Here is a 27,217-nt window from a genome sequence, read left to right as displayed (position 1 = left end):
AAACACCTTATTCTTGCATTTCGAAAATGCATTTCCGAAGTCAGGGGTAGTTTGGGTTTTTCACCAGAGGTGGACTAGAAGGTTGGGAGGTCTATAAAGAAATTTTCTATTCTTACACCTTTTGTTACATTTACACCGTATAAAGCTACGGTTTTATTTTTCCTATAGTAATTAAACTTTTCAATTTTTTTATACAAACATTACAAAATCATATATAATATGGAATGGTGTAAGCTACGGTGTATGCTTTTTGGGTGTAAATATAGCATCCCTCAAAGTTTTATGTGACACATAACTCAGCAAAAAGATATAAATATACCAATAAAGCAAACAATTAATCAATTGATCTCATAGTTAATTGGCCAAGCACCAAATTTGGCAAGACGACAATAGTCAAGGTCAAACTAAAATACTCATATTCTCAAGTACCCTACAAACTAATGGACTATTTTAGCTATTTGCTCCAAAACAAGGGCAGAGATGGCATGTAAAACATTATATATTATATTGAATAAAAAATCAATTCTAAATACAATTGGAAAAAATTAAAGAGTTGAGTGATTCTGCATTATTTAAGTAAACTAAAAAGCAATTCAAATATTTGAGCGACAATGACAATAGCACATTCTAATTGATTGAAAATCATGCTTTGGCGTGATGCTTCAACATCGTCAATTTGCATCAACCCTTTTCAGTGCTTCTCTTTCCATATATTTTACACTAGTCAGTTTTAGAAATACTAGTCAATACACAATCACTAATAGTCATCTTAAACTGGTCACAGGAACTTACTGATATCAGAAATCTAACTACAAGTTACTTTTATAAAACATCATTTTCTAACTTGTATTGTCATAAGCACAAAACAAACATGAATAAAAACTCACTTTCAACGAGTTGGAACCAAACTTTCAATGTGATCCTTAGCCCACAACCACTGATTCATATTAGTAATCCTTATTCGCTCTATTGTATCGTCTCTGCAGTCACAGATAAATGCTGGTGCCTTGTGAATATTCGCCAATATCAAAGTATAACCATTCTCAGAAAGGTGTATCGGCAACAATTTCAACCGCTGAATATCAAATAAATTACCGTTGATTGAATAGAAATTCTGATAACTAATTTTAAATAACTGAACCCAAGACTCTTGAACTCCAAAATCTTTCATCTGCCATATAACGAAATGGTTTCTCTCAAAATCACGACAGAAACAAAGAAAATTCATCAAAACCGCAATATTTGCCTGAACTTTCGGTCCCTTGTCAAAACCACGAGGCAACATCATCTGAGTGTACGATTCGGTAGAGAGATCTAGCGAAAGAATTACATAATTTTCAATAACACCCATCAAATAAAAATCATGATTGCAATTGGACAGCCAATTAATAGTACCATTCAAATACACATCTTTGTTGTTACAACCATCAAACCAATAAAGTGGAATCACAGGTAAACATTGAATATCTCTCCATGAATTATCCCCCAAGCTGAAAACTTTCACCACATTTTTTAGATTACCACCAAGCTCTATCTCCGCCATGAACCCTACCACCTTATAAGTTTCATTCAAAATATCATAACCAAAAGAGAACTTAAAATCTTGGCGGAGAGAATAAAGATCGGAAAATATTCTAAAATTTTCTGATTTTGTTCTCGTTGCAGGGTTCCAGAAACAAAGCCATTCATCTTGAGAAAGATATGAACTACTAATCAAGCATATCAATCCATTGCATGAACCAACAACTCGGTCTACACTGACAAAATCGATCAATCGATAGGAAGGATGATTGTGAAGGGAGTTAAAAGGAGGAATGGATTGACTAACAATATGGGAATCATCATCTTCCCAGCTGTCTAGCCAGATATGTGCGAGATTAGGTGTTCGTGCTGATTTCATGAGATGCATTTGAACAAAGTAAGGATCAGAGATGAGAGTTTGGAAAAACTTGTTGACGCACCTCAATTGTATAAGATGTTTCACGGACAGCCAGGACACTATTTCCGCCATCAGCTCGTCGGGAAGGACAACTGCCGAAGATGCTAAATTGGTCTGACGCAGAAGCCGAAGCGGCATAACTTTATTCTATTTGAATTAAACCTACGCAGCCACCGGCAAAGTTGTGTTTATATATAAAGTGGTCTCATTTTACTGAGAAAAACGATCCATCTATAAAATGATGGAATCGGATGGAGCGGAGCGGAATGGAATGGAATAAAATGATATTCCGTTGTTTGGATAATTTAAAAACGGATGGAGCGGAGCGGAAAGGAGTGGTATGGATTCCATTCCATTCCATCACTTACCACCATATTCCTTCCCCTCCGATTTGGGCGGAATGATTAATTTGTCTTATTCCGTTCTAAAATTTCCAAACAATGGAATGGTACATTCGTTCCGCTCCGTTCCACTCCGCTCCATCCACTCCGCTCCATTCCATTCCACTCCGTTCATTTCGGGATATCCAAACATACCCGGTTAAATATGCTGGGAGGGAGTCGGTATAAATTTTTCCATTCATAACATTTGTCCCTTCCATCAAATTTACTTAACAGTTGCATACGTGGAGATCCAAATGGGTTTTTTCTGTGACATGGATTTTTTTATTTAATTATTTTTGGTATTTATGTGAAGTTCATAACCCTAATTGCACAAACGTTTTCTTCTTTAATTATTTCATTCTTCTCATCATCACTCCAGGTCATCTTCCCATTCTTCTTCTTATTCACTTCCGGTCGTGTTCCATTATTTTTTCACTACAATTGGTTCCACTTGTCTTCAATAAATGTAATCTTCATCAAGACGAAGCAAACCAATTTCTTATCATTTCACAAGTGTTAGCAACCATTAAGGGAGAAGGTGTGACTTGTGAGTGTAATGTTTGTATGATATCATATCACTGCAACAACGGACATAATCAAAGGAGACTTTTCAAGAGGTGTCGATTTTGACAAACAGAAGAAACTTGTAATTTATTTATATGGGATGAAGATATGACACAAGAAAATGAAGCTTATGGAATTGAAGATGAATATTGGAGCGTAAGATGGAGATGCAAGCAGTTGAAATGTTGAAGGAGTTGTATGAATCTTTATTGAAGAAGAATAAAAAATTGCACATGAAGATCAAGACAGACATCATTACTGACTAGTACAAGGACATACATGAAAACCTTCCTACAAAAAGCTTCCCATTACATGAAAGATATTTAATATGCATATTCTCAACGAATATGATGTTCCATCAAGACTCTTCACTCGCTCCTACAACAGTAGGCCTCTGAGTATATGCAGCAAAACCTCATTCTACAAGCAAGAGACAAGGGCTTTGGGGCTACTGTTTTGGGGCCGTTAGCAAGGCCCATAGAAAAGGCCCAAGAGCGACACTAAGCAAATAGCGCATTGAGTAGATGGTCCCTCCTTCCACCATGGGTAGATTATTCTACCCTTTAGACGTGTCGATCATCGTCTGATTAAATCTAACGGTCACCTGTAAAATGTGTCTCTTATCATAAAGAAGGTTTTAATCGTTCACATTATATAAGGAAGAAAGCACATAATTTTCGATATTAACATTCATTCTCACTCTCATATTATTTGTTATTCTCTCACTAACTTGAACGTTACAGTGCTAACTCACCGCATCGCAAACTTGGTCTGCCGATTTAAAATCTCATCTCACTATCACAAATCATTTTTTATGCCTAAACAGAACAACACATGATTACTCGGATTTCCACATAAAAGGATATCATATTTGTATATGAGGTTGAGAATAGATAATAATGGAAGTAATTTAAACATTTCATAAGATTGACAATATTCCTTACTAAAAATAAATTAAAATTGAAGACGGATAAAAGTTCATGTCTAAAATATGTATTTTATTTTAAAGAGATTCAAAACTGACTAAATTTTAAAATAGATATAATAAATGAAATTTGAATTATTTATAAAAATTATAAATATGTTTCACTAATTAATTATATGAAAGACGGACTAAAATTTCTATATATATTAATAAATGACAGGAGTAATTAATTAATTTATTTTTCACAAATACATGACTAATTGCAATATAAGTGCAAAATATATACTACTCCCGCGCGCTAATGGGTAGTTGATTTGATATAAAACAACTAGTAATCGTTAAACATCATCCTAACATCAGCACACAACACAACTTCCACATTCTTGATTCCAAGCAAGATTCTTCTCCAATTTCCATATTCTTGATTCCAAGCAAGATTCTTCTGCAATGGCCGATTTGGAAACTGTGATGAAATCGTCCCACTCACCTCCATGCCTATATTTTGCAGTTTATAGTAACCCCAAAGCCATGGAACAATTTCGCTTACTGTGTCTTCAATATCAGCATCGTTGTAAGTGAAATTAATCTCCTTATTATCACATAGACAGGGGCGGTTCTATAGCCCGGCGATCCCGGGCACGCGCCCGGGCTCAACCCCTATTTTCTTTGTATTTTCCCTAATTTAATAACCAATTTTTAAATGGAACCAAGGGGAAAATTAATAAAAATAAGGGTGTAAAAATTAAAACATATGAATACCCAATGGGCCAAACAGATTCAACCCAATCAATTATTTATGACTTAGAATAAAAATTAAAAAAAAAACTATTCCGTACAGTCTGCTCCTCTCTTTATGTGACTATTCATATTTCTTTCTCCCCCTCTACTGTCACTTCAACGTTTCAACTTTCAATTCAAACAGCAAGTAGGAGCACGTTGGTTTGCAGCAACTAGCAGGAACAAGAACAAGTAATGTCTTTCTATTATTTTTTTCTTATTATAATAATTCTATTATTATATTATATATATTATATAGGTTATTCATACTTTATTAAATTTTTGTTCTTTAGATAGTTAGACTTACACGCAGTAGATTGTTCCAATTGGCAATTGCAATATAGGTTCTTTAGATAGTTACGCACAGGAGATTGTGCAATTGCAATATAGGTTCTTTAGATAGTTACACCGTACCGCAAATTATAATTGCAATTGCAGTATAGGATGTTCTTTAGATGTATTGCAAATGAATTATAAGTTTAAATTTTTATTATTTTTAAATTGTTTGTTCATTGAACTCATAAGACAATTTTAAATTATTATTAACTTATTATATATTTTTTATATCATAGTAAAATAGTTTAATTCTTTTTTAGAATCTAATACTTATATTTTAATTCTTTCAAAGGTTTTGGTTAATTTAATAGGTCATTCATAATAGTAAAATTCTCTTGTAATTTTTTTGTAAAGATCTATTTATTTTATTTAATTAGTCGGTCTTGTCTATTTGTGTGTTACAAATTATTTATCTAAAAATTCTTTTCACTGAATCATTAAATTTCAGTGATGAGGAGGTTTTTGGTTCCTAGAACAAGTATTGAGAAAGTGAATGTTAAGCAATCGGAAGCCGAAGTAGAAGAAACACCCCCTAATGTGGCCAACGAGTTTAATCCAAATGAGATTGTGCGTGATCCAGGATGTAGGAAACAAATTCACGAGTATGCTCCTGATATTCAAGACCAAGTGAGGAGGGCATATATATTTAAGGGTCCAACGCAACCAGATTTAGCAAGATTTCCTCGTACTCAATTTGGGAAGTCTTCAAGAGCATTTTGTAAAGCTTGGTATAAGAGTTATACATGGATTGAATACAGTGAGTCAAAGGATGCAACTTATTGTTTCTATTGCTTTCTCTTTAAGCCTCCCGGGAGGGCCGAACACTTTGGTTATGAAGTCTTCAACAAAGACGGATTTAAAGATTGGAAGCATGCATCTAAAGCCTTTAAAGATCATATTGGTAGTCATGATAGTAAGCACAACTCATGTATGAAGCACTATGATGATTATAATAATCAAAGACAAAGTGTGACAAGTATCTTTGCTAGAGCAACTAGGGAATCAGAAGAATTGTATAAGATCCGTTTGACTTGTTCTTTAGATTGTACTAGATATCTCATAGCACAAGGCATTGCTTTCCGTGGCCATGATGAAAGCTCTACTTCTCTAAACAAGGGAAATTTTAGAGAGATGGTGGATTGGGTAAAATTTAATGATGAAAAAGTAAGAGATGCTTTTGATCGTGGTCCAAAAAATTGCACAATGACTTCCCGTGACATTCAAAAGGAGCTTGCAATGTGTTGTGCACATGAAGTCACCAAGGTGATTATGGAAGAGCTTGGTGATAGACAATTCTCTGTGCTTATTGATGAGTCACGTGATATATCTGTCAAAGAACAAATGGCGGTGATGTTGAGGTTAGTACAATGAGCTTGTTATTGAAACTATTACAATTATTAACTTAAACTTTTTATTTCATTCAAATATAACATAGATGAATACATTTGAATTTTTATTTATCTTTTTAGGTTCTTGAACGACAAAGGGAAAGTTGTGGAACAATTTATTGCTCTACATCATGTCAAATATACTACATCTGAGGCACTAAAGGATGCTCTTTATGGTATTCTTGATCGCCACACGTTATCTATTTCAAGGATACGAGGGCAAGGATATGATGGGGCTTCAAATATGAGAGGTGAGTTTAATGGTTTACAAAGAAAGATTCTAGATGAAAACCCTTATGCTTTCTATGTCCATTGTTATGCTCACCGTTTGCAATTGGTGGTTGTGTCCGTTGCTAGTAGTTGCTCATCTATTCATGATTTCTTTGAGTACATCTCCTTGATTGTAACCACAACAAGTGCATCTTGCAAGAGAAATTATGCTTTGAAGGAGGCACAACACCGAGAAATTTTGAATAGACTTGAGAGTGGTGAGATATCTCAAGGAAAGGGCTTGCACCAATCATCTAGTCTTGCTAGACCCGGAGATACTAGATGGGGTTCACATTATACTACCTTGATTCGTTTGGATCAGATGTGGTCCTCCGTGTTAGAGGTGCTTATTATTGTTGATGAAGATGGACGTGGACCATCCCAAGCGGCGGGTTTGATAGAAAAAATGGAGAGCTTTAAATTTGCTTTCATTTTGAAGTTTATGTTAAAGTATATGTCTAGAATAATATGCGGTGATGCTATAAATGGTACAAGAAACATACATAAGCGATAAAGAAAAGAAATTAAAATCATATACAATTCAAATATCCAACTGAAAACGTATATGATTGGCTTGTCTTCAACAATGCACAGCGGAAAAATAATGTCTGACTAGGTCTTCCTGCCAATTACTTGTCCACGGTCTTCAAGGCAGTCCATCAAGCAATCCATCTACTTCTAACCTGTTCCTGAAAAATAATAATTGGAATGGGGTGAGATTACTAAATCTCAGTGAGTTCCCCTATCTTACGGGTTCGCTCGGTTCTACAAGGTGCATGCAAACAAACAGATTCACCGAGAATCCAAGTTTCCTCACGGTCAGGTACAAGTACAAACAAGGATACACCACCATTGGAAGTCCCTTAACTATCCAAGGAGGCGTTCAATAAGACAACAATTCACAATATGCAAACTCACATCCTTATATGAGGAATCAAGGAGTTATACCCATCTGACTAGGCTACCTCTGCCACGTACCCTCGGTGAGTATCCAAGTACATATATGTCGAAAGACTTGCACAAGCACACCGCACGATGAATTCGGGTCATTCCTATATGGAATTCCACCCGAGATGAATTAAGTTGTACCATTACCTACGTGGCATTTACAACCTCATCACCAAGCACGCCAGTGAGTTACCAAGTGGGAAACGCCATTAAAGACCCCGGTCTTGCTTCCACTGCAATGGTATTCATCCTCTGTACGCAGGTGAGTAAACAGGTGCAATATGTCCTTTTCGACGTACAAGCCCACCGGGCGAAAGCCTAGTAACATTGTCTAATTGACGTTACTAGAGGCAAGTAATTCAGTGATTGCCTATATGGCATCACCCACTTACCATACTAATCACGCAGGTGAGTTACCAAGTGGGAAACGCCATTAAAGACCCTCACTTGCTTCCACCGCAATAGTAGCTCAGGTAACGCAAAATATACGGATATAGACACGTATATACAACAGGCATAAAAGCCAAATCATCCATGGTATATAATACATATCACAAACGCCACACGGCTACCAATGGGCATCCACATAGTGGGTAAACAGGGTTTACTATCCTAGTAGTACGGTTATACTCCGATTCACGCATATTCAACCAAATCAAGTTCACAAAATCAAGCATCCGAACGTCCAACCGGAACGACGGGAAAACAATTTACATTGTATTATATGCACATAATATTAGACAAAGTCCATCGTATAAATATCATGTCATTTGTACATACTCGTCACATGTGAGTTAAATACGTTTCGATCATGGAATATATGAAACATAATCAGACCATATAATTATTTAGAACGTACATGGACACACATTAGTCTCATAACAAAGAGGCTTCTGATTCCCGACATGGAACGGAACCGCACTCGGGGAATTAAACATACATTTCTTAATTCCATTAATGTTAATCCAATATCATGTAACTAAAAATCCATTTGCCATAACTTTTAAATCAATTAAAAGCATTATATCTGAGCATATTCATAAAGATCATTAAAAGACCTTTCCAACGCTTCCGACCGGGCTTCGTTTCGAGTTGTAGAACTCAAGTTATGGTCGAAACAATAAAGGAATAATTTTCTGTCAGGTGCAATCGATTTGCACCAGTGTGCAATCGATTGCTTGCTGAACCAGAAGCGCAGAATGCCAATTTTTCACAGTGCAATCGATTTGCACTTGTGTGCAATCAATTTCTCACTGAACCAGAGCCAAAAATGACATTTTTACTACATAAGATCAGTTCTAACACTTTCTAATCCATTCCAATCCGAACCCTAACATGTAAAAGCAATTAATACATGTATTATCACTTCAAGAACACATACTCCATCATTAATAAAGCATGCAACAACAATTGATCATTCTAACCCTTGTTCCCAAACATGCAATTGATCACAAAACCCCAATTCTTACCCAAGTTCTAACTATGGAACTCACCTCAAGAACAAATTCTGAACTTGGTGAAAATGGTGATGGAGATTATGATTTGGTAGATTGAGAATGGAGATGATGTTGATTACCAAACCAAGCTTGATTCTTGAAGCCAAAATCCTCAAAATCTTCTACCAATTGCACATGCATGCTTTTGGTGGAGCTTGAGTCCACACTTCCTCTTCCTTCTTCCTTTCACGTTTCCACCCCTTTCTTTCTTCTTTCTCTAAATTCTGATTTCTACAAGTCTAACAAGCCCTTTCTTGATGATATACTTACCTTTTGGACCAACAAACCCCTTTAACTAAATGGTATTTACCATCTTGCCATTTAGTCCACTTCTAACTAAACTTATTAGTTATGCTTATAATATATATTCCATCTATGTCATTTGCACCTCTTGTTGCATAGCTTAGTGACCTCTACCACTCATATGTCAATATCTCTCTAGTGTAATTTGGGTTGTTACATATTTGTTATTCTTTCTCCTTTCAATTATATAAATTTATCTTCCACATGTCATTAATGAAGGATAATTTTGTAAAAATCTTCATAATTCCTCGTTTTCATACAACAATTATTATTTTTCTTAATCTGTGTGAAAAGTCTAAAACGACTTATAATAAAAAACGGAGAGAGAACTTTGTTTTTATTTGTTCTACTATCTACCCATTATTATTCAATTGACCAATCTACCTAATTTATCCTTTCATCTAAAAAATTTACACTACAAAAGGATAATTTTCTAACCTACTAATTAAACCAGCTATTCATTACAAACTATTCATAAAGCCCTTTGATAAACTACAATATTTTACCTTTCCCACTTCTCTACTGCCATGTGTTCTCATTTCATTGACTGGTTTATTTAAAACCATTTTAATTTTCAACTTTCTTTCTCTCCCTTATGTCAACCTTCCTATCTTTTTATTTTTAAATCAATTAAAAAGAGTTGTGATTATATACGTTTATATTAATTATGTTGAAATATATTTTTAACTCTTACTTTTAAAATATTAAAGTTTTGCTCATCTATTTTAATAATACAGTTTTTAACTATTTGTATTCTTCATTTTTCAGTTTTCTTAATTTTTGAATCTCTTCATATTTATTCTCATTTTTATAGAGAACACCAATATTTCATAATTTTTTTATATATGAGATTTAAAATGTTATTAAATTTATTAATCATATTTAAATTTATTTTCACCTATTTATATATAATATTTAAATAATCTTTCCTTTATTTTACAAATGTTATTGAAATACTTTGTGAAATAACACGGGACACTAACAGTTAGATTTAAGTATATATATATATATATATATATATATATATATATATATATATATATATATATATATATATATATATATATATATATATATTTAAAATTAAGAATAGTATGATTTTCAAGCACTACAACTGTATAAAGTTTTACTATGTTTGTATATCACTATCAATTATGTGTACGTGCCCATAGAAGTGGTTATAATAAAATTCAAATATTTCTAATGATATAATGATATAGGTGCTTTTAAAATTGTATGTTATCTCATTGAATATTAGTATATAATCATTCTCACAACTAACTTTTTATGTTACGGGTCACTATCAAATTATTACCTTTATTTAAAGACAAAATTACTATTTTCAAATACACTTAAATCTGTATGATTATTGTTCAACTTACAACTAAGTAAATAATTTTTATTTTTTATTTATATTTTAAATTTTACACTTATATTTCTTATAATATTATGATGTAAATATTCTATCAAAATTTATAATTTTTTCATATCTAATTAATTTACATAATAATTAATAAAATTGCTCATAGTGGCATTTAACATTGACTTTCATATCATTTAAAATATACTACATCAAATAAACATGTACCCGTGCAACAACACGAGTCTCTAGTTTTAAACAAAATATTATCTCTCAATCAAAATATTTCTTTTAATCATTCATATATCTTTAACTTATAATGATAGCGCGTCAGGGCAGAGAAAAATACACAAAAGTTTTTTTCAGACATCTCGGCCAATGATGCAACTATATATATCTAATGAATTAATTTACTTATAGTGTTAACGAATTATTGCCCAACCAATAAAAGTGTTTGTTGGCAGAAAAACATAAGAGATTCTATTCTAACTTTTTATTGTTGAAACAGAAACAATATGTTGTAACTCATTCGTGTGATTTCAACTAACTCTACTCTCGTGCTATATATCATTACCCTATATATGTTACTCGAAGTTTATTTAAAACCATAGTCCTTAATTTCTCTCGACAAACAATTATTTCTATTCATAATTAGTGGTGTTCTCATACCGATTTTGTTAGACGCTGGCCTTGGGATCTAGAGGGGGGGTGAATAGATCGTTCACAGTTTTACGGAGTTAAACGACTTTTCAGCGGAAGTGATTCTGAATCGACTCGCGTCTATTCCGAACCACTATCGAAACGATTATATATGTGTTTAAAAACCAGTCAAAGACTTGAGGTAAGTGATAAGAGTATACGTTGCAGAATCAAAGCGTTGTTCTTATTGAAAATCAGATTAACTTCTTGTATGATGGACAATGTTTGCAATGCAGTAAGAGTGATAGAAACAAATATACAAACACTTGGTGATAATGATCAAATTGAAGGTAATTCAATGTGTGGTGGATTGTGATGTTTATGTAAGTTCTTAATTCACAATCTTAACACTCGAATCGTTCATCATTTTATTTTTTTCTTAAAGTTGAATATCTTATACTAGCATCTATAATAATGATGATATAAATTATATGAATTAATATGGTTGGTTCGGGTAGATATATGGGTGTAAGCGGATAAAAAAAATCCAACTAAACCGACAATCCAAATCACACAAACCCGAAGTAAAACCGATTATTTTTTGTTCAGTTCTAAAACCAAACCAAATCAATAAAAACAGATGTAGTTTGGTTTGGTTCTCAATTTTAGTTTTTAGGAACCGTCAAATCAATGAACTGAAGTAATGGAAATAATTACGTTCTAAATCTTTTATTCCACCTATCATTAAGCCAAAAAAAAATTATCTATCCTACCATTCTCCATCTTTGTTTACACTTTCGTCATTTTAACAGAACACACGTCTAGAACCAAACTCTAAAACATAGAAAGTATAAACCATAAGTCACGTAAAACTTGTTTTCACTGAATTGCTACTTTCGCTGTATGCCACTATTGGTAATCTAACTATAGTCATTATGATATGTTATGGTCTCCTTCGTCATGTCCAACTTCTCTTCGTTAATTTTCAGTTTTTAAACATTTGTTGTTTCTTCTTCTTTAACAAAATTCATTTTAGTCTTATTACAAAATAGTTTTGATGTGTGTTTTAGGTGTGAAACATGTTACTTGATTTTTATTTTATTGTGTTCTATTTCTTAAGCTTTCAAATCTCTTTTAAATATTTTGATGCCAAGTGTTAACTTTTACATTTCATAGTGAATTTATTTTATGATGCAATGGAAATCAAGCCGCTGTTTCATATAGATTAAGAGCAACTTGTAATTTGTTTGAAATATAGAGCATGAAATAAATTACATGAAATATATCATTTTAAAAACAATAGCATAAATACACAAAAAAAACACAGTATTTGAGAAATATGCTGATGAATATAATGTTTGAAAAAAATATTATAAACCAATCAATCAAACTAAACCAAACCGAACCAAGTCGGTTAGTTTTGTTCGGTTTAATTTTTGAAAAATATTAAAAACTATAACAAACCAAACCAAACTAAACCGATATAAATATCATTGATTCAGACCTTTTTTTGACCAAAAACCGGTCTAAACCGATCCGATTACACCCCTATGTAGACGGGTTTACGGGTAGAAGTTTGAAAATCCATTATCCGAAATAATTAACATTGGATTTTATTGGTTCGGTTTTTTCCCAAACTAAAGAATGCCAAAATCAAACACCATGGTTTAGTTTAGATTTCGGTTTGGTTCGGATTTACCCGAACCAATGAACACCCATATACATAATCATCTCATAAATATGAGTTATACTCTCAATAACCTATAGTTATCTCAACAATACATAATTATTTCAACAATTGGAGTCATACTCAATAATCTCCACTTTGCCAAATATCAAACATCTATGAAGATTTCCTGTATAAGAATTCATCCTAGAAACAGAGGAGGTACACCTCCTGCTTAACATTGAGAAACATGTGACAAGTCTAAACAATGTTTGAACTTGTCACTAGTGACTGGCTTGGTCAACATATCAGTTGCATTCTCTAAAGTCTATAAATTCTAAAATAATATCTGTCTGGACGCCAACAACTCCTTGATATTGTGGAACCTCACATTAATATACTTGGTCCTAACATGATACACCTGATTTCTCATCAAATAAATATCACTCTGACTATCACTATGCAACTGAACTTCAACTTGCAAAAAAATTCCTACTATTTCACTAACCTTGTAAGCCACAATGCTTCCTTGGCAGCTTTAGCTACTGCCATGTATTCTGCCTTAGTTGTATACTTAGTTACCATGGATTGTATTGATGATTTCCAACATATAGACCCCCGCAAGAGTAAAGACATATCATATTGTAGAACTCATATCGTCCATATCACTTGTATAGTCTAAATTCCACATATCCCACAACTGATGGAACATCTTGCTCCATGTTAAATATGATATCATGATCAGTTGTACCCTTCAAGTGCCTTATGATCCACTTACACTACATCGAACAACACTTTTTATGACAAAACTTTCATCTAGAACATGCTAAAAACTGATGGTACATGTCTTGGGATGCCATGTTTGATTTTTTTTAATAAAATAAACAATATTTTACCTCGTTGTGTCATAAAAAAACCGTGGTAACAAAGCTATAAGTGAGTGATAAACCTATTCTCTCGGTTTTTTGGAGAACCGAGGTAATATAGCTATAAGGTATCTCGTTTCAAATCTCCGTTACCGCATTTAAAAAAATTCAACGATTTTTCACTTGGCATCTTTTCCAGATCCATGTATTTCTTTGTTAATTAGTGATTCTCAAAATCTTTGTTATAAATAAATAAGAATTGGCAATAATAGAAAAAAGAAATATTTCATTAATAATAAAAAAACAAGACAATAGAGAAAACTATTCCACGTATTCAAACTTCTTAGTCCAATCAACTTCCAACATTATTCCTAACTAACCCTAACTTAGAGAAAAGTTCATAAAGAACTCTTTCATATGGTATAAGGAAATTTGTTTCCTCCCTAGAAATGCTTATCATTACTTCAAGAAGTTTAAAATGGTAAGAGGAACATTAACTCTGACATTGTAGGTGAGGAAGTACGAGAGATGTTTGTCATACCAAGTAAGCGTTTCCAGTTATTTCTCTCTTAGAGAAGCAGGACTGGTGGGCTTATCTTGGTTGGCATAAATTCAGTGAAGGCGAGTTTAGTAGATATTGTTTAATTGATGATGTTTAACAGAACTATTTGTTTCTTAAGAGTTAATTATCATAGCAATCACTGATGAAGTAATGAAGAGATGATAACCATTGCCATAGGACCGGACAAGTTGGCACAATGACGCATTTATCTATAACTCTTTTATGAGATTAGTGTACATGGGGCCATGTAGAATGTGAAAGTAATCATTTAACTTTTGTTTGTTAACAATTTTCCTTAGTTCAAAACGATCGAAATTATTAAAATCAACAAACTTTTCATTGATAACGAACAAAATATTATTTCTATTTTTGAATAAAAAAGATCTCAAAACAAGGAAACAAACATAGAGAGTTTGAAATGAGACGTTGAAAATATTAAAAAACTTTGAAACAAGGTTTGAAGACACTAAAAGTTGGAAATGGGACGTTTAAATAGCTCAAAAGCCTCATTGAAACCCCAAAAGAGATTTTACGACATGTATATAAATGATCATTGATATTCAAGTTATATGATTCCAATAAATTGGCGCCATGTTTTAAATACTTTTTAAAACAACATATTATCTCCAATTTTCGCATAACTGATGGGAAAACAAAATTGTAACCTCTCTTTTTACAACATATTACCTCAGATTTTTGCATAATCGAGGGGAAAATTAAAACAAAAGCGGAACCTCTCTTTTTATTATATTTTTTATTTGTAAATTAAATGATATAACTTGTCGGTTATCATAATAACCAAGGGATAAGAAAGTCATATTTTACTATAAAGAACTCTTTAAATAAATTTTACCCTAATCCTAACTCGTACGCATCATTCTTTGGGATAGATGCTTATCATTTCCTTTAAGAAGCTTGAAAAGTACTTTATCATGGATTGCAAGTGCATAAAAATATTTTCTAGTGGTTGAAACAAATATCTCCTTTAGAAGTTGGATGCATTCACTCCATATAATATTTTTCAATGTTTGGAATAGATAACTCCTCACAGCTAAGAATTTGAATTTGTTGCAATATTGTGTTTTAATATTCTGTGTAAATAATGTAACGTTAAAAAAAAAAGATTTTGCACCTTTCCTAAAATCGGAGGGGATAATTCAGCGTTAAAATTGAGGATATTTATCACTGTCCTTAATCAAATCTCCACCGTCCATTTTATGACTATCTATACTCAAGACACTGCCATTAGTGATATGTGTAAAACATAATTAACTTCCAAAAGTATTATGAATATTAAAAACTAATAATGAAACATCATGAAGCGCTTGAAAATATCCTCCACTTTAAGGTTTGCAAGAGTGTTTGTCATGAAGAATTCTCTACGATAGATTGCAAGAGCAAAAAATTATTTGGGTTTAAGGTTTGTGTTCTTAAAAAGTTACTACAATAAGAGACATAAATGATATAGTCCTATGTGGGATTTTAGAGCTTAAAGCATAATTCTGATTGGTTAGAATAGAACCACTTCATACCAGAACTCACCCCCGAACCGGACTAAACCGGTGGTGACAAGTAAAAAAAGAATATGTCTTCTTCAAAAAAGTCATTTTAATGACTTTACCATAGATTTTTCCGAAGATCAATTCAACAATTACAATGTGTTATTCATCAAAAAGAGCAAGAAAAAGAAAAGTTTTTTGGTTAGAGTCCAACTGCTAGCAAACAATTAATCAATTGATCAAAAGTTTTATGGGACACACAACTCAGCAAAAAGATATAAATACATCAATCAAGCAAACAATTAATCAATTGATCTCATATAGTTAATTGGCCAAGCACCAAATTTTGCAAGACGACAATAGTCAAGATCAAATTAAAAGACTCATATTCTCTAGTACCCTACAAAATAGTAATGGACTATTTTAGTGATTTGCTCCAAAAACAAGAGCAGAGATGGCACATAGCACATTCTAATTGATTGAAAAATCATGCTCAGGTAATATCTGCAAATGTTTGTGTGCTATGTGAGATTCATATAAGATCATAAAATTAAAATTCATTATGTTCTTCTCATTATTTTACACTAGTCACTCTTAAAATTCATTATGTTCTTCTCATTAAGTTAGAAATACTAGTCAATACTCAATCACTAATAGTCATCTGAAACTACTCACAGGAACTTACTGATATATATCAGAAATCTAACTACAAGTTACTTTTAGAAAACATCATTTTCTATCTTGTAATAAGCACAAAACAAACATGAATAAAAACTCACTTTCAACGAGTCGGAACCAAACTTTCAATGTGATCCTTAGCCCACAACCACTGATTCATATTAGTAATCCTTATTCGCTCTATTGTATCGTCTCTGCAGTCACAGATAAATGCTGGTGCCTTGTGCATATTTGCCAATATCAAAGTATAACCATTCTCAGAAAGGTGTATCGGCAACAATTCCAACCGCTGAATATCAAATAAATTACCGTTGATTGAATAGAAATTCTGATAACTAATTTTAAATAACTGAACCCAAGACTCTTGAACTCCAAAATCTTTCATCTGCCATATAACAAAATGGTTTCTCTCAAAATCACGACAGAAACAAAGAAAATTCATCAAAACCGCAATATTTGCCTGAACTTTCGGTCCCTTGTCAAAACCACGAGGCAACATCATCTGAGTGTACGATTCGGTAGAGAGATCTAGCGAAAGAATTACATAATTTTCAATAACACCCATCAAATAAAAATCATGATTGCAATTGGACAGCCAATTAATAGTACCATTCAAATACACATCTTTGTTGTTACAACCATCAAACCAATAAAGTGGAATCACAGGTAAACATTGAATATCTCTCCATGAATTATCCCCCAAGCTGAAAACTTTCACCACATTTTTTAGATTACCACCCAGCTCTATCTCCACCATGAACCCTACCACCTTATAAGTTTCATTCGAAATATCATAACCAAAAGAGAACTTAAAATCTTGGCGTAGAGAATAAAGATCGGAAAATAGTCTAAAATTTTCTGATTTTGTTTCCGTTGCAGGGTTCCAGAAACAAAGCCATTCATCTTGAGAAAGATATGAACTACTAATCAAGCATATCAATCCATTGCATGAACCAACAACTCGGTCTACACTGACAAAATCGATCAATCGATAGGAAGGATGATTGTGAAGGGAGTTAAAAGGAGGAATGGATTGACTAACGAAATGGGAATCATCATCTTCCCAGCTGTCTAGCCAGATATGTGCGAGATTAGGTGTTCGTGTTGATTTCATGAGATGCATTTGAACAAAGTAAGGATCAGAGATGAGAGTTTGGAAAAACTTGTTGACGCACCTCAATTGTATAAGATGTTTCACGGACAGCCAGGACACTATTTCCGCCATCAGCTCGTCGGGAAGGACAACTGCCGAAGATGCTAAGTTGGTCTGACTCAGAAGCCGAAGCGGCATAGCTTTATTCTATTTGAGTTGAACCCTACGCAGCCACCGGCAAAGTTGTGTTTATATATAAAGTGCTCTCATTTTACTGAGAAAAACGATCCATCTATATTGCTACTTATAAGTTAGGGTTAAATATGCTGCGAGGAGATCCAAATGGGTTTTTTCTGTGACATGGATTTTTTTATTTAATTATTTTTGGTATTTATGTGAAGTTCATAACCCTAATTGCACAAACGTTTTCTTCTTTAATTATTTCATTCTTCTCATCATCACTCCAGGTCATCTTCCCATTCTTCTTCTTATTCACTTCCGGTCGTGTTCCATTATTTTTTCACTACAATTCGTTCCACTTGTCTTCAATAAATGTCAGGTATGTCTACACAATAGTAATAATCCAGAGCGAAAGAAAATATCAGGTACGATCTTCACGACATCCGATCGTAAGCTCTTGATCCAAGCATCTAGCAAAACTCGATCTTGCACGGTACTTGAAAAATAATAAGATGAATAGAGTGAGATTACTAAATCTCTGTGAGTTCCCCTATCTTATGGGTCCTCTCGGCTCTACAGGGCACATGCATCTTCTACGGATCCCTCATTGATCCTAAGGTTTCCTCACTATCTAGTATAGGAAAACTTATCAACTCGCAACACCACGATTGAGTGTCCAATAGCCACCCAATTGGATACTCTAATTTCACATCACACATTCAGATATTAGGTATATGTTTCCTCCTGAATAGGTCTTTTGGATTTACCTTCCAACCTTCTGTCGGGAGCTACCCTCAAGGTATGGTCTTCCGGGTTTACCTACCCATCTGCTCTCAGAAAACAAGACCCAAATCATACAGTTTAAATCTACATGGTAAGTAACTCATATGTACTATAGAGAACCGTGGAATTGACATTGAATCGCCACTACAATTCAACTCCTCTAATATCCCAGGGCCTGAGTCGTAAACGATGTTCACCCGTAATGGGAGGAGACAAAGGAAAGGTGGTGGTCCACATCTTCGAGAGTTCATCCTTGAAGAATAGCTCCTGAACTACAAAGCACAATCCATTCCCGAGACTCATGCCCGAGAAATAACCTGCATATATATGGCACTGAGGCATCCTTGGAATCACCTCGCAAGAAGTAGCCAACATATATGTGTAACATGCCTCACTCCCAGATCAATAGGATCAATGAGCAATTACTATCCTTTTGTCTGTTCTCTAACCCCTCGTCCCATACTTACTACACCATTATATTGTAGAATCTTGGAAGTAACCGCTTAAAGGGAAAAGGGAAAAGCGGACAACTTCCAACCATTACTCTTACCTAGGCTTCCTACGGTTCATCTTTCTAAGTCTTTATCTTTATTAATCAAGATACAAGAATATACACATAGATTATTTTTAAAACTTAAGAGTTTTTTAAAGTTATGGAAGCTTAGGCATCTCATAGCCTTTTCCATTAGCTTTCCAATGCCTTCTACGACGCCTAATTCTCATTTACAGAACTCCAATTATGGTCAAAATAGTAAAAGGGTAAATTTCTGTCAGGTGCAATCGATTTACACTATGGTGCAATCGATTGCTCACTAAACCAGAAGCAAAAATCACACATTTTGAGCAATGCAATCGATTTACACTGTAGTGCAATCGATTGCTCATTGAACCAGAGCCAAAAATACCATTTTTCTTGCATTATACCAGTTCCAATTCATTCCATTTGCATCCAAACTTACCCCAAGCATGGCATGATCATTATTAACATGAATTTACAAGTAAAATAACATAGAAACTCAACATGAAATACAATCAACACAATTTTCAAGTTCATATAATGCATACAATCATATGGTTCAATAAGCATGTTCATGAATTAATGATCAATAGAAGTTCATACTTCACAATCACATGCAACACAAAATCAACAAGTTTACAATCAAACACGTACAATAACATTATTGAACACAATTTTCTTTAATTAGTCAAACATGCAAGGGATTAATCTTAATCTAAACCCCCCACATCATGAAAGTTCTCCCAATTCCTACCCAAGTTCCTATCTATGGAACTCACCTAAAAAACTGAACTTGATGAAGATAGTTAAGAAGATTTTGACTTGATGATGGAAGAAGCTGCCCATAACAGAATTAGAAAATGATGAATCAAGGGATTGAAGTTGTTCTTGTAGCATGCAAGATGAGATGATGGAGATTGAGTTCAAAATGGACTTTCTCCTTTTTCCTCCCTTCCTCTCTCTCTCTCTCTCACGCCTCCTCTCCACTTCTCTCCCCCAAATTTTTATTCTTCCATGATAATATGATGGAAATGCAAGGTTAGAGGAACTAAACACATAACTAAGCTTCTTGGGTGAAAGTACCACTTTGTCTTTCAATTATTTCATATTTACCAATATGTCATTTGGTTCCATTCCAACCATCTCCTTCTTATTCCAACTAATTCCTTTGGGTCATGGATTTAATATAACAAGAATGTAGTAAGTGGTAAGGCTAATTGTTCCCTCTGATTATCATTTAACAAATTTTAAATGAAAATACCACTGTCGGATAATCGGGATATTACATAAAAGGTGTAAATTATATTTAAAAAATTAAATGTGTAACTAAGAACAGATTTACACCCAATTTTTATTAAAATAAGGTGTAATTAAGATCATATTTATACCTGATTTTTATTACAATAGGGAGTAACTAAGAACATATATACAATTGATTTTTAATAAAATAGAGTTTAATTAAGAATGTTTTTACACCGAATTTTTATTTAAATAGAGTGTAACGTAGAACGTATTTACACCCAATTTTTATTTAAAAAGGGTGTAACGTAGAATGTATTTACACCCATTTTTTCTAAAAAAATGGTGTAACATAGCATTTATTTACACCCGTTTTTAAACGGGTGTAAATTCGTTAGATATTTCTCACCAAGTGAAGATACACCCGATTTTTATTTATAAAAAATGGATGTAAATTTAATTAAAAACGGGTGTAAATTAATATTTTTGTACTAGTGGAAGTTGCTTGTTTCATGGTAAAGGAGACTTCGTGACAGACATGCCTTGCTTGTTTCACAATACTTGATGAAATGTTTTGTGAGATGCAAGTCGTACAATAGTTTTTAATGTTGAATTATTAGAATACTGGTTGATCTTCATGATTAAATCATATTAAAACGAATAATTCAATTGAATAAATTGAATAAATCAGTCTGTATAGCAAAACTATATAGTTATTAAATCAATCAAACTAGATAACTCAATATCTACAAAAATCACGACACCTAACAAATCTTAAAATTTTAAAATATCATAACTCTATAAATTCATTCTTTAAATTCAAATTCTAGACATAATCATCAGACATACCAAAATAATACAAAATACAAATCAAAATAATTTTGAACAAATTCTAATTTGAACATAAACTAAATAACAAAATAAGTACATTGTCTAATAAATTTAACTTCAAGGAGGAAAAGTTGTTCCAAATAAGTTATAAACAAACTCTACTTAAATTTTAATTTTATAGCTTATCCGTCGATTTTCCAATATTGCCGGTTCACTGGTTTTCACTAGTTTTTGTCGGTTATGGCCAACAATAAAATCAGACTGATGACCCATTCCAATTCCTGATTTAATTAGTCGATACAGTTCAATTTTTGACACACTCTCACCTCCTCTTAAACTTCTCTCTCATTTTTATACTTGTTAATCTTTTATGTTTATAAACAATTTTCATTATAAATGTATTAATTTAATTTTTTTAATATATTTAATTTATAATTTGCATAAACTATAAACTAAATAACAAAATAAGTGCATTGTCTAATAAATTTAACTTCAAGGAGAAAAAGTTGTTTCAAATAACGTATGAACAAACTCTACTTATATTTTAATTTTATAGCTTATCCGTCGATTTTTCAAAATTGTCGGTTCACTAGTTTTCACTAGTTTTTGTCGGTTATGGCTGACTCTTATTGATTTTTCAAAATTATCGATTAACTGGATTTCACTAGTTTTTGTCGATTATGGCCAGCAATAATATCAGACCGATGACCCCTTCCCATTCGTGATTTAGTTAATCGATACAGTTCAATTTTTTAAACACTATCACCTCTTCTCAAGCTTCTCTTTCACTTTTATATTTGTTAATCTTTTATATTTATATATTTATGAACAATTTTCATTATAAATATACTAATTTAATTTTTTTGTAATATATCTAAATTTATAATTTTTTTATATTTAACCACATCAATATGTGTGACTAAAGACGATGAAAACTTTGTTGGCTTTTGGTGTAAAATATAAGGAATTATGTACGTTGGTGATAGAGATTTAAAAAAAAAAAGTTTTTTTTGATATGTAAGAAATTTGGAGAGTGGAAGAATAGCTATGTGAATGTCTCTAAGCAATCTGTTACTATTTTTTTTTTTATATGAAACTTGCTTTATATTAAACAGCAGAAGAAAGAGGAAGCATTACAACAGGGTTCCTATCAGGTAACCCTCCAATCCAGGTCCTGGAACCAAAAGCATGACCCAAACCAACAATGTTGTGGGAATCTAAATTAAGAGTTCTACTAATAAACATAACAGAACCTAATTTGAACCTACTAAGAAGCATCCTACAATCCGCCGCTATTGGCTCGATGACCGCATTCTCCACGGAGGAATTGACACAGTCCACCACCGTTTGGGCATCCGACTGCAAGAGCACAAAATCAAATCCAAGAGATAACGCTAAGTTCAAGCTCCACCGCAACGCAAGAACCTCAGCTAAGTCCGGCGGAACAGCCATGACCTCTTTCCTGCTGGCAGCAAACTGGCACTCCAAATCTCTATCCTTAAAGACACACCCAAAGGCTACAGTATTATCCGGAAAGACACCCGCATCACACTGCACCACTGTCAGCTTATCAGGTTCACTAGGGAAAGGCTGCTGCACCTTCAGCCTCGCTTTTTCGCCAGCCACCAGGTTCTCGCGGTTAAACTCCATCACGCTATCAAAAGCATCCCTATATATTTTCACCGGAGAAGAAGTCTTGCGCTCGTACAATAAAACGTTCCTGGCCTGCCATATTTTCTGTAACGAGGTACATAAGATTTGTGAACTGAGCACATCACCACACTTCAGAATCGATTCAATCCACACACAAGTATCGGTATTCTCAGGAACACGGTAGCCCAGGGATGAAGAGAAAAAAACTTGTTTCGCGAACGGGCACTCCATGAAAACGTGATGAGCTGTCTCAGGAGCTGAATTACACAAAGAGCAAGAGGTGTCAAGGGAAATACCTTTTTTAGAGAGATTTGTCTTAACAGGTAAAATATCCTTGGCCAATCTCCAAATGAAATTCCGGGTCCTTGAATGAACCGGCGCCTTCCAAGTTTCTTTCCAAAGCCTACTGTGCAGACTACTAGACGAACCCAGTTTCGCAGCCCAATTCCTCTTGGTACAACAATGATAAGCCGACTTAACGGTGAAATCCCCCGACTTATCGAAGTGCCAAATCTGTTTATCCTGTGTTTCCCTTTGAGCAAGAGGAATACTTATGATCTGAAGAGCAACGTCCGGATCGAAACTGCTGTAAACAAGATCCCTATCCCAGCAGCCAAGATCCCTGTCTATAAAATCCCCAACCTTAGTGTGCTGATCCACCCCTCTAGCATTCCCCAACACCCGAAAACCCGAAGAGTTAGGCAACCAATTATCACTCAACACCTTCACACTGTCACCATTCCCTATCCTCCACCGCGTACCGCGTTGAACCAATTCTCTAGCACTAATAATGCTTCTCCAGGCATAACTTGGGCAGAAGCCAACCGAACTGTCCGCAAGAGAACAATTAGGAAAATATCTGCTCTTGAAAACTCTCCCCACCAGAGACTCCTCCCCCTTCAGCAACCTCCAGTAATGCTTACCCAAAAGGCTGACATTAAACTCCCTAATCCCTCTAAAGCTCAAACCTCCTTCCTCCTTAGCCCGAGATAGCTTTCCCCAATTCAGCTAGTGAACCTTCCTTTTCCCTTCTTTGGAACCCCACCAAAAATTGGCCAACATCGACTCGAGTTCGTTACACACATTCTCCGGGAGTTTATAACAACTCATGATGTAAGATGGAATAGCCTGCGCGACAGCCTTGATCAGAACCTCCTTTCCCGCCCTAGACAAGAATCTCTCCTTCCACCCCTTCATTTTCTTCCAAACTCGCTCGACGACAAGTGAAAAAACCTCCCTCTTGGATCTTCCTAGCACTACCGGAATCCCCAGATACTTACCATGCCCTCCAACTGAATTCATATTCAGTCTAGTCTGAATCGCCGCCTTATCTTCTTCCTTGATGTTACGGCTGAAAGAAACCTCTGACTTATCCAAATTCACAACCTGCCCCGACGCCGCTTCATAATCAACAAGGATTGACAAAACCTTCGCAGCCTCACTAGTATTTGCCCTAGCAAACAGCAAGCAGTCATCTGCAAAAAACAAGTGAGAAATAATCGGAGCTGTACGAGCAACCTTGATACCATGAATCTTCTTGCCCTGCACTTCGCGCTTCAGCCACCCTGATAGGACGTTGGTGCATAAAATGAACAGATAAGGAGACAGAGGGTCCCCTTGACGGAGCCCCCTCTCCGGCAGAAAACTCATACTCGGTTGTCCATTTATAAGCACTTTATAGGACACCGTCGAAATGCAGCTCTTAATCAGATTGACCAAATGATCTGGGAATCCCATAGAAACGAGGACCTGTATGACAAAACTCCACTCCACCCGGTCATAAGCTTTTGACATATCGAGTTTCAACGCCATAACCCCCTTCTTTCCTTTCTTCTTTTTCTTCATCCAATGGAAGCACTCCATGGCCACAAGCACATTGTCCGTGATGAGCCGCCCTTTTACGAAGGCACTTTGTTCCTCGTCCACAATTTCAGGCAGAATACATTTGAGTCTATTGGCAATAACCTTAGTTACGAGTTTCATAACCACATTGCACAGGCTGATCGGCCTAAAATCTTTAGGGCCCGACGGTCTCTTGCACTTGGGAATTAACACAATCTGAGTACTGTTGATCAAAGCTGGGCTTTTGTTGGCATTCAGAATATCCAGAACAAGGTTGCTAACATCACTCCCCACAATGTTCCAGTATTTCTGATAGAAAAGAGCTGGCAAACCGCCGGGGCCCGGAGCTTTGAGGGGATTCATTTGATCCAGAGCCGCCTTGACTTCCTCCTTGCTGAATCTCTCAGAGCACCACAACACATTCTCAGAATTGAGTTTGCCACGCACCACCGAACAAAACTCCTCGCTGTTGGGAGGAGACGAAGAGGAAAAGATCTCTAAAAAGTAGCTTACCAGATTTCTTTCACAGTGCTCGAAACCTCTCCACCAATAGCCATTCTCATCTTTAAGTTTCCGGATCGAATTGTTTTGTCGCCTTTGATTCGCCTTGCCATGAAAGAATTTTGTATTCTTGTCCCCATGTTTCAACCATAATGCCCTACTTCTTTGTCTCCAAATAATTCCTCCATGTGCAATAAATTGTTCCTCTGTTTCTCCAAGGACTGTTGAGCCTTATAACCCTCCGCATCAACATCCCAGCACCCCCCCTGCGCAAGAAGCTCTTCACATCTCCTTAGTTCCTTGCCTATAGAGCCAGCCCTGTATTCTTTAAACATGTCACTAAGAGACTGCATCGCAAGAAACTTATTCTGCCCTTGTAAGTTCTGGCTGTTCCAGAGTTTTGCAACAAACTCCCCACATCTCGGATCTCTACTCCACACTTCCTCAAATCTTAAGACATAACCCCTGTGCTCTTTCTCACCCCTAGAATTATCTTCCAATAAAATTCTGAGAACCGCATGATCCGATCCATGGCGCGAAAGGTGGCTAACTCTTATAGGAGAAAATCTGTTAACGAAACTCAAAGAAGCAATACTTCTATCCAGCCGGCATTGGAAGTTGTCACTCCTCTGTCTACCATTTGTCCAAGTAAACGGATGCCCCTCAAAACCCAAATCCGACAGCCCGCAGTTATTTAAAGCCTGCCTGCCCCTAGAGAGTTGCGATAACGACCTTCCATTCCCCCTTGTTTCTCATGATCAAACAGAATGTCATTGAGATCCCCGACACACACCAATTTCTCACCACTGCTCCTAACCTCCTTCTCAATTAACCTCCAAGTCTGAACTTTATTAGACTCCTCCGGAAAACCGTAAACACCAAGAAAGCTCTAGGAAGAATTGTCCTCATCATCCGTAACCTCTCCTCTAATATGGTTAAGAGAGAAGGTTATGATGTTTAACTGCACACACTCCTTCCAAAACAGCACCAGTCCCCCCGCCCGATCCTTCCCTACCCCTTGACAAGCCACTACATGAGACCCCACAAAACCGCTTTTAAATTGTAACTGTAGAACCTCCTCCTCCTTAAGTCTAGATTCCATAATAAAGAACACATTGGGATTTTCTAACCGGGTGAGCCTTAACAAGGCTCGAATTGCACGGGGACTCCCCAACCCCCTGCAATTCCAGCTTAAGATTTTCATTGGGTTGGGCGGTGTTGGATTTCCAACACCCCCCCTGGTTGCATATTTTGATTATCCTCCACTTCAATATTGTTTCTCCTTTTTTTTTCTCCACTTCCTCCCTCCTCCACCGTGCCATCCACTATCATAACATCAATAAGTTGTCTCTTCCCCATGTCCAGTCCTAGTTTCTCCCCTTGGCCTCTATCCGCTTTCCTCACGTATGGTTTCCTTGTCCATTTTTTCTTCCTGCCCTCTGCTCCCTTCTTGGGACCGCCTTTCTCTCCACCCCTGTTAGATAGATCCATAGCCCCTAGCGATTCCGCCACTGCCTCAATCTCCAGGGTATTTGCTGTTCCCGCTTTCTTCTTGTTTTGAATCATTTCCAACCCTTCCTTGCCACTCCCTCCAGCCCCACTTTGCTCAACTTCCACTTCCCCTTCCTTCTCTTTACCTTTTGTTTCACACTTGCTTTGTCCTGACGAGATATTGAAGAGGCTCTTCGAACAAGAGCTAAATGTTGATTCTCTCTTAATCTGTTCTTCTTGAGACCTGGGTAGTGGTGAAGCCCGCAACCACGGCCCAAAAGACAGATCTTGTTCCTCTAGATCTTCGAATCCCTCCTCACTAAGGTCCACCACCGCTTCACAGTCTTTCATTTGATGTCCTAGCCTCCCGCATACGAAGCAGAAAATTGGGAGCCTTTCATACTTGAAATGCACCCTCAGTTGCTTCTCTTTGAAACGAACTACAGTACCTCTCTTCAATGGTTGTTTGAGATCAATCGAAACTTTCA

The 27,217-nt window shown here is 35.2% G+C and overlaps 4 protein-coding genes across 4 annotated transcripts; 1 reads left to right on the top strand and 3 right to left on the bottom strand.

Annotated features, from left to right (window-relative positions):
* Window positions 1-889: 889 nt before the first annotated feature.
* Window positions 890-2,077, bottom strand: LOC131605575 (F-box/kelch-repeat protein At3g23880-like). Its single transcript, XM_058877938.1, has one exon. It carries the CDS (start codon window positions 2,075-2,077, stop codon window positions 890-892), a length of 1,188 nt encoding a protein of 395 aa, XP_058733921.1.
* Window positions 2,078-5,374: 3,297 nt separating this feature from the next.
* LOC131605499 (uncharacterized) lies at window positions 5,375-10,113 on the top strand. Its single transcript, XM_058877873.1, has 3 exons — window positions 5,375-6,282; window positions 6,394-7,032; window positions 10,098-10,113. Exons 1-3 carry the CDS (start codon window positions 5,375-5,377, stop codon window positions 10,111-10,113), a joined length of 1,563 nt encoding a protein of 520 aa, XP_058733856.1.
* A 6,319-nt stretch (window positions 10,114-16,432) lies between these two features.
* On the bottom strand, window positions 16,433-17,971 carry LOC131603769 (F-box/kelch-repeat protein At3g23880-like). The gene has a single exon (XM_058876198.1). The coding sequence runs from the start codon at window positions 17,888-17,890 to the stop codon at window positions 16,703-16,705; it is 1,188 nt and encodes a 395-aa protein (XP_058732181.1). The 5' UTR covers window positions 17,891-17,971; the 3' UTR covers window positions 16,433-16,702.
* Window positions 17,972-22,349: 4,378 nt separating this feature from the next.
* LOC131605427 (uncharacterized) lies at window positions 22,350-25,378 on the bottom strand. Its single transcript, XM_058877808.1, has 3 exons — window positions 25,251-25,378; window positions 23,913-25,203; window positions 22,350-23,792 (listed from the first exon to the last, which is right to left on the bottom strand). Exons 1-3 carry the CDS (start codon window positions 25,376-25,378, stop codon window positions 22,350-22,352), a joined length of 2,862 nt encoding a protein of 953 aa, XP_058733791.1.
* Window positions 25,379-27,217: the final 1,839 nt, after the last annotated feature.

This window comes from Vicia villosa, linkage group LG1 (assembly GCF_029867415.1).
Source record: "Vicia villosa cultivar HV-30 ecotype Madison, WI linkage group LG1, Vvil1.0, whole genome shotgun sequence".
Taxonomy (NCBI): Eukaryota; Viridiplantae; Streptophyta; class Magnoliopsida; order Fabales; family Fabaceae; genus Vicia; species Vicia villosa.
Note: the sequence above shows the minus strand (reverse complement) of the source record. Positions and strands in the feature narration are given on the sequence as shown.